The 14360-nt window shown below is 48.5% G+C and overlaps 1 protein-coding gene across 1 annotated transcript in view; it reads right to left on the bottom strand.

Moving 5' to 3' along the window:
* Nucleotides 1–4909: 4909 nt before the first annotated feature.
* Nucleotides 4910–14360, bottom strand: part of LOC119450909 (2-Hydroxyacid oxidase 1) — a 48714-nt gene continuing 39263 nt past the window's right edge. The window contains exons 8-9 of the mRNA XM_037714381.2: nt 7861–7930; nt 4910–6165 (exon numbers count right to left, since the gene is read on the bottom strand). Of these exons, the coding sequence (XP_037570309.1) occupies nt 6083–6165; nt 7861–7930 (153 nt within the window). The 3' untranslated portion in view covers nt 4910–6082. The remainder of the gene's footprint in view (nt 6166–7860; nt 7931–14360) is intronic.

The raw sequence follows: 14360 nt of genomic DNA, 5'->3' as shown, positions 1-14360 counted from the left end.
TGTTGATAATGCGTCAACTTTACATAATTTTATTTCAATGCAATGCACACTCCGTCCGAATTATTTCAACGTGATAGCATGATCATTTGCGTATTTTGCTAGTAAATCAGGACATCACAAAGTAATTAGCTATTGAATTATTATGCAGTCAGTCCTGGCCTTTTTTATGAAATAAATCAAATCACCGACTCAAAAAGCAAATTCACAAGTTACTTATTGGCTGCAGTCATTACAAGAAAGTAAAAACTCTGTCTGCACCAGTGTTGGCGGAACACGTGGGGCACGTCGAACAAACGACCAAACATGTTATTGCATTTAGTTTTAAAGTGGTTGAGTGGTAGAACAGCTGGTCAAACATGGTGGTAGATTTAGTTTTAAACTGCTCCAATCTAGTTTTAAAGTGTTCGAATGTAAGGATCCCCTGCAGCGTAAAGCGGCATGGAGCTACATTGCGTAAGCGGAGAGTTAAATTTAACCGTTGCCTTATGTTGATGCTTTAATACGAATAAAATTATTTGGGAATTTCACGCACCTTTCCGTCTATGTCCGTATGCACCCAACCTATATTACGTCAACTTAGGCCTTTGGGTATGTCTAACGGGGCGTGTGACACTAGGTATGTGGACATTCATGGCCGATCCCCCAGATTGGCCACTCGGTATCTGACGGGACAGACAAGCAGAAGTGGCAAGAGGAAATAAGCGTGGAATTCAGCTACAGAAAAGGTAAACACTGAGCATCAGATGCAGCCTAGTGTGGAGAAAGAACTGAATGGAACAAAACGGGACCAGAGCGTGCATCGAGCGAGGGGTGTTGAGCTATCCGGAAGCGAGCAATCTGACAATGCGGTCTGTCACTACATTGCTTCAATGCTAATAGCATTGACGTCGACATTGATTGCGAGATAAGGTTGTGCCTGACTTTTCTTTTCCTTCTCGCCACGGTACAGAACTGGCAAAAAAAAAAACAGGTTACCGACACAGGTGTGAGCACCGCTACTGCAGGCTTCGTATACTATGATTTGGACTTCGTATACGAGCTATAGACGCTCACCTTGAGGCGCTCCCGTATTGGTAGTTGCGGTCAGTGGTGATTGGGCGCACTGCAGCCGCATGGGGCACGACATGGCGTCTATGGCGCCAGCAACTAGGGTGGCGTATTTTGCTTTCCGCGGATGATTGCACACGCGAGAGAGAGAGAAAGGAGAGCGAGGATGGCACCGGCGGAACCCCTCCGTTGCAACGCCGCCGGCGTTGGAACGGAGAACACGCTGGGCTGGTGGTCTAGGCACAACTCTGGCTGCTGTTAAGGGATCGATGGTAGTATTCCTAAATAAACGCATCACTGTTTTGACGATCCAAATATAATCTCACTATCAAGGAGGGAGCAGTCTCCCTGATTGGAGCAGTATTTTTTTATTTAGGGTGTTGCTACGCAGCACTCCGCAACACCCCAGCGACCGCCACTTCGCGTCGGCACCCGACACCGCGGCTTCCGCCACGACACCGGGGCACAACCGACCGCGCTGCCAAACAGAGAGGAAAAAAAGAAAATGGCGATACAAAGAAAAGAAGTTACCTGCCGAGGCGAGATTCGAACCTGCGCACCCCCGATCCCAAAGCGAGAATCGTAACCACTTGGCCATTCAGCCACGCCTCCCAAGCGTGCATTCATATAAACCACATGATTGCAGTTCGAGCGTCGTCGTCGTCGTTGAAAAAAAGGTGGCGCCGTCCTCCTCGCCCTCCTTTTTTTCTCCCTCGCGTGTGCAATCATCCGCGGAAAGCAACATACGCACCAGTTCGAGCCGTTGGTTCTGCGCACCGAGGCTGTTGCACATCCGGCGGCGCAGAGCGGAAAGGGCTCGCGTCTCGTGCGTCGGAAGCCGCAGGCCTTGCAGCGTCAACGGTGCGCCGTCTGAAGTGGCAGCCATAAATGATGATGAGCTTCAACCATGGTACATACCCACATTGGGGGATGTGCCAATAGTATTGGGGGAAAGGGAGAAAGGAAACTTATTTTCTGAAACGGAGAGGAATTATGGCAATATCAAAGTTATCACAGAACTTAAACGACGCTACTTTAAAATAATATTTGGAAAAGAAAGGCTCATTCATAACTGAGTAATCAGGAAGTGCGTGCACACAGTGAGAATAGATTAAACGGAAACAAAAACTTCGCTCAGCTTCAAACAATTTTGAAGAAAAACGAAATAGTCACAGGGAAAAAGAAAAAGCAATCAATATGGAAGATGTTTTGTAGCTTGAAGGAGACTGCAGACAGCCTCAAAGACATCCCTGGAGCTATGAAAGGAAGCAATTGTCATCCATCCGACTGCAACAGAAAGCTACAAGGAAACCCATAAGGATTTTTCACAGAAGAAGAAAACGTTTATTTGTGGCGATGCTTTGTCCGCATCGCCATTCTCGGAGAGAGTGCTTCGCAGCTGCAGAAAAAAAATAATCCTGGTCCGGGGGATCCAACTTGAGATTAACGCCTTTCCGGGGCCGTCACTCTTCCATCTGAGCTAACCAGGAGGATAGCAGAGCCCAGGGTGAGGGCGAATCAATCGACAAATCGAATCCCAGCGACAGAAATCAGTTCTCCGTAAATTCTCAACGCGGAGGAAGGACTGAACCACAAAGCTACGAAAGAAGCCCAGCTGCAGCTTCGTGCCGTAGCCGGGTGGATGACAATTATCCCTTTCGCAAGCATTCCTCCACCTCGCGGGCTTCCGCGTATCAAATAAAGTTGTTCATTCCTAGTCCGACGGCGGTACGACGAAGTATGCTTCACAACGATGGCATGAGAATGGTGTGAGAAAAATGGACTGACGACGAGTGTATGACGGCAATGGCTTGACGACGAATTCATGACGAGAATGAGATGACGAGCTGAAGTGAAGACGATGGCGCGACCACGAGAGCATGATGGCTACGGTGTCACAACAGATTCATGATAGCGAATGTCTGACGACGACGCCGTGAAAACGGCGTCATAATTACGATTGAATGACGACAGCATCATTACGGTAAACTGACGGAGGATGACGGACGTAGATGGAACGGTCGAAGGCGGTATGACAACAGCGGCCTGGCGCTACTGTAGTGACGACGATGCCAAAACGACCACGTGATGATGACGGTAGGACGACGAAGCCATGACGAGAGTCGTATGATGAAGTTTTAATAACGACAACTAAACCACCGACGGCATCACGACCACGAGCACATACCTAGTGGACCAGACAATTAGACAACATTGGCCACTGGGTCGGTGTAGAAGGCGTACGACGACGTCATGAAGACCATGCAGCTGGAATGGCGACGATGGAACGAGCACGACGGCCTAACGACCAAATCAATTTACACCCCCAGTGGTACAAGCTGATGGCAACTGTGGCCACTGGGTGGTCGTAAGAGTCTAGACAGAAAGACAGTCAGACAGATAGGCAGGCTCAAAACGGCTTAAACAGGGCAAGAATGTTATGTGCATTATCACTAATAACGCTTAAGGAAGCTGCGTTAATAGCTTTCTTTTGGTGATCCACCTTACGCAGATAGCGACCTCACATGAGCACAACAACGAACATGTATGCGCTCAGTTTTGCAATAAAGTGCGCCTGGACGTGGCTCTTTATCTGTTCAGTAAGAGGTGGTGATTTCAATGACACCAACAGCATTTTATACTCACGTTATCTGCGGGCCCCGCATCTCTGACTGTCGTATTCTACCAACATGCTATAATTTCACTTGAGCCCAACCAAGCAAACAGGCCAGCCCTTCCTGTCTGGACCGCGTATCCGTGTTTTGACAGGAACTTTCCGGTTTATGCAAACTGGTGGCAATTCAGTGCTGCACCTGTACTACGTCCATGTTTCAATTACTACCATAGTCGCAGCTGATGCCTTCTCTTGTTATCTTGCTGCGCCATTGCACCATTATCTTTCTTTTTTTCGTGTTTCTTTATTTCTTAAAGACCCTACACAGGGGTATTACATAAGGGGTGGGATTACAGCAATAGTCAAAACAATATTAGTCAAGATGACAGAATCATTGACACTTCTTCCGTGAATGCAGATGAACTGGTGATGGCAGCGATGTGGTAGGGAAGGCCATTCCAGTCTACAACTCCGTGAGGGAACAAAGAAGACGAAAAAGTGACAGTGGGCACTTTGTGGCGAGCGACACTTAATGAACAACCGGTGCGAAGTGATATTCGTTCTGGTGGTGAAATGTGGTGAAAAATGTGGTAGTGAAAGGGCTTTATAGAACCATGCACTGCCCAACGTCTTTATTGCATGCTTCACATTGCCACATATGAAGACAAGTTGCCCAGCGTGTAAAATGGCAGCTGCGCCAACCATCGGGCACTTGCTGTGGGAGTGCCCAAAGTATGCCGCCCTCCGTCGAAAGCACCGGGGGCAGGTGGCCAGCTTCGAGGAGTGGATCCGTCCCTCGTCGGAGGCCGACAGTGTCCTGCGAGCGCTGTTCGCCTTTGCTGCGAAACCGGGAATTCTCCGCAAGGTGTAACCATGCGGGCAAGCATTCCTCGGGGGCTGGCCCTGTACAACTTCTAACTGTTCCTTGTTGGCGAGCTGCATCACTTCCCTGTAGGTGTCACCGGTCATGACGTCCTGACGCGTGCAGACAGCGGATGTCCTCATATTCCGATTCCCCAACTCCATTACCCTTAATAGGCCGATGAGCCATCCCTATCTCAATAAAGCTTTACCATACCATACTATTGCGTACATATGCACTTTTCTCCTGGCCTAATCATCAGCATTTCATTGTACATTTTCGTCCCCTTTTCCTCTTCTCCTAGAAATAGTAGCTGAGATAAATTATGGACGCTTTGTTTTTCATTCAATTTGTATTCTATTTCAGCACACACTGTATTGCAATACATTGCGTGTTGTGGGCACCCCGCTCAAAAATACGTATAACATAACCATGAAAACTAAAAGACCAACTCCAACGCCATTTCATTTTTCCTAAATTTATTATAAATGAGTGATATACAGCAACTGAAGCAATCTTGACAAGACTGCAGGGCTGGTATTTGTCAAATTTTTAAAAACAAAGCTTTTTTGCGCACCTCGCAGGGTTTCGTAACCGTGGGCGCTGCAGTTTGGCTGTTCTGTTGCCGAATAGACCAATTAACATCACAGCGGTGTACGCGCGCCGCACGGTTCACTGCACCCCTACCAGATGGCGCTCGCCTACATGCATCCGCGGCAGCTGCGGCGCCAGCCGTGCGGGAGAAAGAAAAAGAAGGAACCAGAAAGCTCGCCTTCGCGCACCTGCATTTGCACGGTAATGAGGAAGTGAACGCTTCTTGCGGATTTAATGGACTCTAATTGCGTTACGTACTTATGCGCATGCTGCCACTGAAACCATGATGCGTTCAAGGCATCCGTCGTACTTCTTAGTAGTCAGAAACTCCGCTTTGTTTCTTGGTTTGTTTGTTTCTTTCTTTGTTTCTTTGTTTGTTTGGGCGTGCGTGCGTGCGTGCGTGCGCGTTCATGTGTTTTTGACTCTTTATGAAATCATTCAAAGCTTCGCTGTATATAGATTCCAACTCGGTAAATCTGCTGAATTTTTATTACAAGCTTTTGCATAGCCAATAAGCTGACGACGCGTGCACCAAGTGGTGAGCGCACATGACGTAAATCCCTGCACGTCACCTCCGAGAGTCATCAGCGTGCCGCGGGCAGCCGGATAATCTCGGAGGCCTCCGAGATCATGCTGAGAAGCCGGGCGTTCTATGTCATGCGTCACTTCTGGTGAGTTGTAATGCCTGTGTTTTTTTGGCAGCTTCAGTATCAAAAACGGCTATTTTTGCTAGCTTTCCGTGACGCATCTACTTGTATTTCAAAAGCAAAATATTGCACGGAAGCTGTTCTATATCTGTGCTATGCGAATTTAGGCAATTTACGGGGTCGAAAATTTTGTAGCAGTTGTCCTTCAAGGCGTGTAGCTTCTGTGTACACAAAGGTGAATTTGCGACATTCAAAGCGCACATAAATGCTTCACAATATTTCTATTTTTCATGAAGAGAAACTTGTAGCAGCATCGTGTCATGTAGAGCCGCTGCACTCGTGGATGCAAGCGGCATTGCGCCTAAGAAAGCCAGGGTGCAGCTTTTCCACGTCCGAACAACCTGCATTGGAAATTCCTCTGTTAATCGAAGGGCTTCTAAAGGGCAAGACAACGCAGCAAGACGAAGGCAAATAGGAAGAAAACACCAGCGCTGACTAATGCACTGCTGCATTTATTTAGTCTAAAGGCAACATGTACGCCTCGTCCATTGCTTGACGATATAAAAAGGGAGCGGGAATGTTATTTCAAGCTGTTCATTATCATACAGATTGTTCGCAGGGACCTATACTTTTGTTCCAGCAAGAACAAAAACTTCGGCGAGTTTGTACTAGTACATGGTTGTCTGACCATCACAAGTGAGACAAACATAGATATAGAGAAAAAAAACTGTTATCTCAGAGAGTCTGGTCTGACGTTAAGCGTACAAGAACGCATATGTATGCCTCGCCAGCGCTTCCTGGTGAAGCTTTAGTAATGGTGGCAGTGAAGTGAGCCAGTCTACCAAGGACTAGGGACGTTTGGAAATAGGAGTAGATGCGAGGGGTGGGGTAAGAATTGGTTCCACCTGGAGGCAGTGCCAAACGTTTCAGGAATTGTAAGATAACCACCAGAGCACTTGCACAGGGCCGTCATTCGTTTTCGTGTATGTAGTGCAGATAGTGGTCGGTGAGGACAGAGTAGGTTTGGGAGGTGCGCCAGTGAGTGCCTTTTGGTGCCGAAGGAATGGTTGGGGCAAAATCAGAGACTAGAGGAAAACCGGAAAGGAGCTGGCCTCAAACTAAAGTTCGTTTATTAGCGACGAAGACCATCCTGTCCATCAACAGCTCGGCACACCAAGGTGCACCACTCAGAAACTTGATGCATCAGGGGACGTATTCTGGGACGATCACTTTCGGCACTACTATATATCGCCTTGGCCATCAGGCGCGCGCTGATTGGCTGGTTGAGCACTACGTCAGGTGAAGGCGATACTATTGCCTAAAGTGATCGCCAGAGAATACATCCCCAGCTGTCGATCTGCCCTTGGTTCTGCGGTAATAATGAACATCAAGCCATTCGTCCAAGTTTGCGGAACACCGCAGTCTAAGGATCCGTTCCTTTTTTTTTTCTCCCTTTCTTTTTTTTGTTTTTTTTTACTTCAGGGACAATAGCAATTAGAAAAAAAAACTTGCGCAGATGATTCTCAATGTAAGCGAATAGCTGGACGCCAATCGCTTTATTAAAGGAATAGTGCGCTTGACGGCTTGCATTTGTTGCAGGAAGAATATTTATGTAGCGTTTGTTGCTTCATTTCGTAATTCTGTAAAGAAAAGAGCCGTTAATCAGCACATATGTAGCGGTAGTACAGTTGGACAGCACGTGCGTCTCAGAGTTAAATGGTTGGCGTTCGGAAACTGACGCGCCTGTAGCTTACCCGAGTGTGACGCAGTATACGTTACATTATAGTTAATGTATGCACCTGTATTGACATATACCACTGCCGTACGTGCCTACGGGTCAATAAAGTTTGTTTTAGCTCACCTTCACGAGCGCACGCGCCTTTGTAACAGCAGCAAAAGTTCAACCTCCGACGACTAACCACCGACCACGAAAACGGGCTAGAGAGAGATTGTGCTTGTGAAGAGGAAGAGGCGCTATTTTCACAACCGCTATCAATCTCTCTCTCTCTCTCTCTAGCCCGTTTTCGTAGTCGGCGGTGAGTAGTCAGATGTTGAACTTTTGCTGCTGTTAAAGAGACACACTTTAAAACTCTCACCTATTAGCGCGAGGCAGTTGTCGAGCTCCCGGCGGATGCACTCAAGCACCTCGGTGACTCCCTGCTGGCCCTGCGGAAAACAATGCGCGCTGTCCTAATTTAGCTGTTCTAATATGGCTTGCTTCCATTGCCGTCTATAGCAGAGGGGTTGTATTTATAGGAAAGTTCTAGACGGAAGCCTTGTTTGTGGCAATGCTCGCCTGAAATACGTACTATCCTCGCGGAATGAAAGGCAACGGGCGAATTTCAAAGTATGGCACCTCTAACACATATTTACCTGAGTGGGCGATGTCACGCCCAGTGTTGCCATTTCAGCGACTTTCTTGTCTGTTTAGCGACAAATTCTCCTATAGGTGACCCCCGTTTTTCTTGAGCGACATGACAGGGCGATTGGCGACACTTTAGCGACTTCGAAGTTTGGAAAGTTTCTTCAGAAATGGCTTGCTAGGTCGTACATTATTATTTAAAAAATTCGGCAGAGACACTTCAGACTATGGCTTAAGGCTTACGTACGTGTGGGAATTATAGCCTTTGTAGACCCTGGAACGTCGTGAACTCGCTCGTTTTGTACACTCATGGCGTGGCACCACCTCCTCCCTATTGGCTGCGCCGTAGGCCACATCTTTAGTCCGCCAGATGGCTGCGAGATTACGTGTACGCACTAGGCACACCTTTAGTCAGCCAGAACCATGGAGTTGACGTGAACAGGTTTACTTCTTTACTTTATTTAGAGACGTGCGTGGCCCCTTCCTGCGTACAGCGTGCCAGTTGCGAATGAGCAAGCATCTGCCGGCTAATGTGGTAAGTGATTTAAGTACGACTGGTGCTCTTCGAGGGCACCTAAGGGACGTAGTTGACAGTGTCCGTTTTCTGTCCATCCGTTTTGCTAATGATTACCTTTTAGATGCGAAGCAGCTTATGGTCGGGGCTATGTCACTCCCTCCGTCCCTCCATCCGCCGTGCGGCGTCCACAGCCCTACTGCGCATGCGCATCCTCCTCCCCCTCCTCTCTTTGTCTCAACTCCTCTCCTCCCTTCTCGCCCTCCTCTCCTCTCCTTGTCTCATCTCCTCTCCTCTCGGCATTTCTCCTCTCCTCTCCCACGCTCCTCTCCTCTCCGGATTGCGCAACGAATGGCAACACCTGCGGCTCCGCGCACGATAATGCGAAGCAGCTTAGGTTAGAGGCGCGACGGTAGGCACCCCAGAGGCACCGGCAACAGTCACCAACGCCGCGCGCGTTCGGTGCGAACGCGGGCAAAACGCCGACGGCGTCGACAGCAGTTTTGCGTGTTGCTGGTGCTGCTGCATGTCCATGTTTATACAGCTGATAAATCAACCTTGAGTCGACCCCATGGCTCCTTCGCATACTACTCAGGGTTCCCCTACGGGAAGATGGTGTCATTTTTATCGGTGTCAAGGAAGAAATTATACAGGAATACACTTGACAGAGCCATAAACAGTGGAGGACAGGGACATGACGTTTTAAAGCGTGTTAAGAAAATGCAGGTACAGCCACGTACTAAATCTTTTTTCTTCAAGTTACATGCCGGGACTTTGCCGGTACGGGGCCTTTTTACAATATTTACCTTGGGGAGAAAGCTGCCGTATATGTAAACAATTGAAAACAATCGACCACATTTTTTTTGTGCATTGTTGGGAAGGGGTTTATTTTTGGGACGTTCTTCAAAGAACACTACAGGAAGAATTGCCCTTAAATTTATTAGGTATTAAATTTTTAACTGTACACAAAATGAGGACAGACCGCCTTTGGACCTAATTATGCTAATGGACTCGACTGTTCATGGCGGGTTCAAAGGGCAGACTTTTTTTTTTTTGCTTTGTGAGCCTGACCGACGGCCTGCACGACTACTTTTCCGGGAGGGTGTTTCCAAATTCATTGCCGTAATTAAAGGTCAAGAATGCCCCCCGGATTGGCTGACGAGGATTTAGCCCCTCGCAACTTTAAAAGAATGTTAAACATGATATGACAGTGCCAGCCAAAATTTGGCTGACCGCACAACATGTACGCATGCAAGTTAGAAAGTATGTTTATATGTATAATTCTGTATGGCTTTCTTTGGAAAAAAATTATGTAATTTGCGTTAGCTAAGTGAAAGTTCCGACAATAAAGAAAAGAAGAGTTGCCGTGGCGTCGGGGAAGTGTGCTCGTCTCGCACTCCGGAGGCCCGGGTTAGATTCCCGCCCAGATCGAAATTTACCAAATTTTCTTCTAAAAGCCATTATAATTACTTTGTTTACAGGAACCTCCCTGAGAAATTTGACGTCAAACCGAGCATTTGTTTACGTGTTTTTTTTTTTTACTCTTTGCACCGTCGGCCATATTTAGTACCATCTTTCACTCACGTCGACGCCGGCGGATTTTCTGATGCATTATTGCTTTCGCATTAAAACTACAAATGGCCCAAGTTAGCTGTACGGTGCGTGGTCTCTGTGACCACGATGAAGCGACGATTGTCTTCACATCAGCGGTGTTCACATCGTGCTTGTGCCTCACAATGCGGTGGGCCAAACAACATGCTGCACGAAATTGTGTCACATTGTGATCACAAAATTCATGTTTTCTTTCTTTATTTTTTTTTTTATTTTACGAGATCCATTTATATATTTTTAGCCCGGCAGTTTCAGCAGATTTACTAAATACGTTTGATTGGTGGGCGCTCGCAGCCATAGCAGAAAATTATTTTCTGAGACTAATTTCAGTAAAGTGTACGGTGAGATTTATAAGACGCAGTAGGTGCTTATATAATCAGACAGATCTACTCTAGAAAGGCGCACATATCGGAGCGGCTGCTCTCGTACACGCTCATCTGAACACACCGCTTCTGTTTCTCAAGCCTCTCGGACTAACCAATACAACACGAAGCGCTCACGTGGATTAAGGGGCAGAATCGCAGTATTTGACCAGCCACAAAGTTTACGCAATTGTAATCAAAATGTTAACAATATTCGATCAGTCGCGCGTTGAAGAATATTGTTCTTTCACGAGCGCCGAGTACTACAAAATTTGCAGGGATAATGTGGCCCAAGTGCCTTGATTCACGTGCAAAATTAACTCGTTACCCACGTTTTGTTTTAAATTGTCCTGTATTTGTAACCTTCCAATGTGAAAGGGAAACGCAGAATTACAGCTTGGTTCATTATATATATATATATATATATAGTCCCGAAACTCTTGGGGAAGTCGGCGTTCGCCACTAGAACGATAAAGCAGCGAGAGGTAGCAAAGCCGAACGAGCACCGAGACAAGGTTTATCTCCCGTCGTCGTCCTCGCTCCCATAGCCACATCCCCACTGCTCCTTATTTCACAGTACAGTTATCGCCCCCACGGAAAAGGAAGCCGTCCCGGCGACCTAGGGGTAGCACAACACAGGCGGATCATAGTACGGCTTGAGACGCTGGACATGCACAATGTCACGTCCTCGACGGCGATGATCCATAGATAGCTCGAGGGGTTCGACGATATAATTGACTGGAGACGTTTGGCTGATCACGCGGTATGGGCACTGGTACATCGACACGAGTTTCGGTGACAGTCCAGGGGTAGGGGCTGGAACCCAAAGCCACACTAACGAGCCAGGAGCATAGGATGCAGGAGCATGGTAAGTTTCTGGATGGTGCTTCTGGCGTTGCTGGTCTTCGGACATACATATACGTGATAGCTTGCCACATTCTTCTGCGTGTGCTGCAGCTTCAGACAAGGTAGTGGTTTCTGTGTTGTCAGGGCGGTACGGGAGGATAGTGTCCATTGTGGAAAAAGGTTCGCGTCCGTACAGGAGAAAGAAGCGCGAAAATTTCGTGGTAGTCTGCGTGGCGGTATTATAAGCGTAGGTCAGAAATGGTAGAACATGGTCCCATTTGGTTTGGTCCGATGCAACGTACATGGCCAGCATGTCACCAAGAGTTCGATTAAATCGCTCGGTCATGCCATTAGTCTGCGGATGGTATGCAGTAGTGGTGCGATGAATGGTGCGGCATTCTTTGAGAAGAGCCTCGATGACGTCGGAGAGGAAGACGCGGCCTCTGTCACTGAGTAATTCCCTGGGAGCTCCGTGGCGTAGGATGATGTTGCGCAGGAGAAACCAGGCGACGTCACGTGCGGAAGCGCTGGACAAAGGTGAAGTTTCCGCATAGCGCGTAAGATGGTCGATGGCCACGATTACCCAGCGGTTGCCGTCTGATGTGGTAGGCAGAAGTCCATAAATGTCGATACCTACTCGATCAAAAGGACGTGCTGGGCAAGGCAAAGGCTGCAATGGAGCGGTTGAGCGACGAAGGGGATCTTTGCGGCGTTGGCAAACGAGACAGGAGCGGACATAATGACGGATGAATCGATACATCCCTCGCCAGTAGTAACGAAGGCGTACACGTGCGTAAGTCTTTAGTACACCTCCATGTGCGCACTGGGTATCGTCGTGGAACGCTGCACAAATATCCGAACGTAGATGCCGAGGGATGACAAGCAACCATTTGCGGCCGTCCGGGAGGTAGTTACGACGGTACAAGAGCCCGTCACGAATGGAGAAGTTATGTGATTGGCGACGTAAGGTGCGATTGGTAGTGGTTGTCGATGGGGTGGACAAGAAACTGAGCATTGACAAAATACAAGGGTCTTTCTTCTGCTCCAGAAGGATATCCGTGGCAGCAAGGGAAGACTCGGACAATGGGGCCTTCGGGGAGGGAACCTCGTCTGTTAGTGGCGAACGAGACAAGGCATCCGCATCCTAGTGTTTTCGGCCAGAACGGTACAGCACTCGAATGTCGTACTCCTGCAGTCGAAGCGCCCATCGAGCAAGACGACCGGATGGTTCTTTTAAGGACGACAGCCAGCACAGCGAATGGTGATCAGTAATCACGTCAAATGGGCGGCCATAGAGATACGGGCGGAATTTGTTTATGGCCCAAATTATAGCCAGGCACTCTTTTTCAGTTACAGAATAGTTCGATTCAGGTTTATTGAGTGCACCATTGGCGAAGGCGACGACGTACTCATCGAAGCCAGCCTTTCTCTGAGCGAGAACGGCACCAAGGCCGACACCACTGGCATCTACACCACTGTATTTCTGTTGGAGCGCTTGGGTCGAAATGGCGCAGGATTGGAGGAGACGTCAAGAGACGACGCAGCTTCGTGAATGCGGCATCGCAATCCGGTGACCAGGTCGAAAGGTGGTGGTCACCAGCAAAAATCTGCGTTAAAGGTGCTATTACGGTGGCGAAATTGCGGATGAAACGGCGGAAGTAGGACGCTAACCCAATGAAGCTGCGCAGGTCTTTCAAGGTCTTTGGTCGTGGAAACTGGTAAACAGCTTGTAGTTTCGCCGGATCAGGGAGTACACCTTCTTTCTGCACAACATGGCCGAGGATGACCAGCTGCCGGGCAGCGAAGCGACACTTCTTCAATTAAGCTGGAGGCCAGCATCGGCGACGCATTTGAGGACGCGTTCAAGTCGAAGTAAGTGAGAAGGAAAGTCCGGTGAAAAGATAACGATGTCGTCCAGATAACACAGGCATATCTGCCATTTGAGGCCGCGCAAGATGTCCATCATTTTTTCAAATGTGGCAGGCGCGTTACACAGGCCAAATGGCATCACGGTGAATTCAAATACACCGTCGGGTGTGATGAAGGCCGTTTTCGGACGGTCTGACTCAGCCACTGGCACTTGCCAGTACCCGGATCGTAAGTCTAAAGATGAGAAGAATTCGGCGCCCTGGAGGCAGTCTAGCGCGTCGTCAATGCGGGGTAGTGGATAAACGTCCTTTCTGGTGATCTTATTGAGGCGCCGGTAGTCCACGCAAAAGCGAATTGTGCCATCTTTCTTTTTGACAAGCGCTACAGGAGAAGCCCATGGACCGTGCGAAGGTTGTATGACAGCGCGTTGGAGCATGTCTCCAACGTGCTCAGCGATGACGCCACGCTCCGTGGCGGATACACGATACGGCCTCTGGCGTAAAGGCGCATGGTTGCCGGTGTCGATGTGATGTACAACAGTGGAAGTACGGCCTAAGTGATATGGTTGTAGGTCGAATGACGTGCGAAAACGGTCAAGGAGATCGACGATCTGGGCGTGCTGACTCGGAGTGAGGTTGGGATCCATACATCGAGTAAATGTTGGATCACACGGCAGTGTCGGAGGAGAAACTTCAAGGGCCATAGCGTCAACCTCAGGAGAAGCCGGGTCGTCAGGCACATCATAAAAGAAGCAATTGGCTTGATTGCATCAGCATAACCAAGACACTCATCGTGGAGCAGGCTAGCAGGGCAAGGAAACAAGTTCGAGACATAAAGTGCGCTGGAACCTTGTCGAACGGCAAGAAGGGCAAAAGGAAGCACGAAGGGGTAACGGCGAGCAACAAGTTTAGACGGCGTGAAAAGAACAGTAGAGTCGGAAAGCCCAACGCAGGAAACGGGTACAAATGCGGCAGAGTATGGAGGAATCTCGGTGTCGGCGGTGAACACACGACCGGAAGCGTCGTCAGTATA

This window comes from Dermacentor silvarum, chromosome 4 (assembly GCF_013339745.2).
Source record: "Dermacentor silvarum isolate Dsil-2018 chromosome 4, BIME_Dsil_1.4, whole genome shotgun sequence".
Classification (NCBI taxonomy): domain Eukaryota; kingdom Metazoa; phylum Arthropoda; class Arachnida; order Ixodida; family Ixodidae; genus Dermacentor; species Dermacentor silvarum.
Note: the sequence above shows the minus strand (reverse complement) of the source record. Positions and strands in the feature narration are given on the sequence as shown.